This window comes from Penaeus monodon, chromosome 16, assembly GCF_015228065.2.
Source record: "Penaeus monodon isolate SGIC_2016 chromosome 16, NSTDA_Pmon_1, whole genome shotgun sequence".
Taxonomy (NCBI): domain Eukaryota; kingdom Metazoa; phylum Arthropoda; class Malacostraca; order Decapoda; family Penaeidae; genus Penaeus; species Penaeus monodon.
Genome location: NC_051401.1, coordinates 49,804,133 through 49,806,632, shown reverse-complemented (window position 1 = coordinate 49,806,632; position 2,500 = coordinate 49,804,133). Strand labels below are relative to the sequence as shown.

At 45.0% G+C, this 2,500-nt stretch overlaps 1 protein-coding gene across 1 annotated transcript in view; it reads left to right on the top strand.

The window, feature by feature from the left end:
- The window catches only part of LOC119583093 (vegetative cell wall protein gp1-like), a 2,346-nt gene extending 1,167 nt beyond the window's left edge, over positions 1–1,179 (top strand). The window contains exon 2 of the mRNA XM_037931600.1: positions 1,053–1,179. Coding sequence (XP_037787528.1) covers positions 1,053–1,179 — 127 coding nt within the window. The remainder of the gene's footprint in view (positions 1–1,052) is intronic.
- Positions 1,180–2,500: the final 1,321 nt, after the last annotated feature.

Genomic DNA, 2,500 nt, shown 5'->3' with positions numbered 1-2,500 from the left:
AATTAATATCAGAGCAGGACGAAAACATCAACAAACAAACAGGCCAGAAAACAAATGCTTACAAATGATGCAGTCGTAAGCTCTTGTGTAGATGAGGTATATTTATTACGCACTTTATTCTCCTTGGAAAGACGCACATACACACACGCACACGCACACGCACACGCACACGCACACGCACACACACACACAAAACAAACCCTAACTATACGATAGCCTTGGACAAAAACGTAACCTTCTCTTCTCTCTATCATAAAAGTAACGGTACAACAAAATAAAATAAAACTAGGGAATTTAGAATACGATGAAATAAGGCAAAGATAGAAAGGATAAAACTAGAGTTGAAGTAAAATGAAATAGAAGAGATAAAGAAAATTATCAATAAATCTGGAAAAAAGAAAAAGAAAAAGAAACACACACACACACACACACACACACACACACACACACACACACACACACACACACACACACACACACACACACACACACACACATATATACACACACACACACACACACACACACACACACACACACACACACACGCACACGCACACATGCACAGTGGATGAGTGAGTAACTACTCACTCATCCACACAGACAATAAAACCTTTTCATTAATAGGGTTTGTTGCTGTCGTAGTTGCAGGCGTAAAGATTTATGATGTGTCTCTTTTGTCCGCGATTTTGTTAGTCCTCACGAGTGACGACTAACATGATATACAATTTCTTATTTTACATTTACTTCTCTGTGTGACGACAATTGGTTCAATTAAAACCTTGCGATTGCCGTTGTCGTTTCCCTTATCTACCCTCATATCTATCAGAGACGGTCGGTAGTTCAAGCCAGGTCCATGCGCATCGCTACTGACGTCTCTCTCCCCTATTTTCTTCTTTATCTTTGTAAAAGTAATACACAAAATGAAAAAAGAAGAAAATAATGTATAAACGAACATTAAAAACTGCAAATTATGTACATAACCGGCGAGTAGCACTTAACACCCCTCTTCTCTGTTGCCTTTCTTTTTCTCTTACTGTCTTGGCCCTTAGGTGTATAGTCTGCTTCACCGATACCCGACACGGCGCCGAAGGAGGACCCTGCTGCAGAACCGGTCACATTATGGGAAGGACGTTACCGGAAGATCGCCATAAACCTGCGAACCAGGATGTTCGTTAGAGCAGGTTTTAAGCCACCCCATGATGTACTAGAAGGGCGCCACCTGTCGGGACGCCTCAGATCCAGTCAAACTCCAAGAGCTCGTCAGCGCAGGTATCCAGCCACCCTGAGATGCCGAAGAGGACGCCTCCTGCCCGGACGCTCGTAAATCCAGACGAAAATTACGAGGACGTGAGGACGAGCATGCAGCCGAAAAGGACCTGGACGAGATCTTCGAGGACGTGTGGACGAGTACGCCGCCGAGTTAGACCTGGACGAGGAAGTCTAGACGAATCCGAAGTCCAGGAGGTTCTGTGCGAGACCTTCGAGGACGTGTGGACATCGAGGACGGACAGATTATACCAAGGACCAGGAAGAAGAGGACTACAGGGACGAGCAGCCACGAAGATACACCAAGAACAACGCACGCGAGAACGAGATGACCAGCCAATCAGGATCAGCCAAACTTGGGTCACCCTTGAGGCCAATCTAGGGCGCCTCGAGGGCGAGGCGTGAGTAGGTGTCCGAGCAATATGGCGTATACATAAGAACGACTTCTGTAAACCATTTTACCAAAGACCAAGGTTCTAAGGCCAATTAGAACCATCAAGCCAGCGAGGACTTAGATGACGATTATATCTGACCTCGTCTCACCCTCAGTTCGCTCGCAGCGGTCACCGTACACAGATAACCGTCACACCACCACCCTCCGGGCTGGGGGCCGGACATGCAACCTCGCGCTCAGCGCTTACCCAAGACATCGTCTCGTGTGTTCCCTTACTGTTTAGTGCTCTTCATTAATAAAGAGTCAAGCCGTCATAACAACTATGACTACCCCTGCTAGCCACTGTACTAGGGTTCATCCCTTTTACATATATATATGTGTATATATATATATATATATATATATATATATATATATATATATATATATATATATATATGAGAGAGAGAAAAAGAAAAAGAAAAAGAGATAGATTGATAAAGAGATAGAGAGAGAAAGAGATAGATAGATAGATAGATAGATAGAGAGAGAGAGAGAAAGAGAGAGAGAGAGAGAGACGTAGAACGACCAGCAGACACCTCGAAAATGAGTCCAAAGTACTCTATAGCGCTCTATAGAATCCAAAACGCTCTATTTAACTCCAAGATTAATCCATCTCCCCCGGCGATATGCGTAACAAAGGCCCTCTCATCTCGCCTCGCAGATAAAGAGGCAGACTCGTGGGCAGAGGACATGTTTTGAACACGTTTATCGCCGTCACACAATTGGGAAATCAGCCCGGCGTACCTTCCAGGGGGGGGGGGCGAGAGAGAGAGAGAGAGAGAGAGAGAGAGAGAG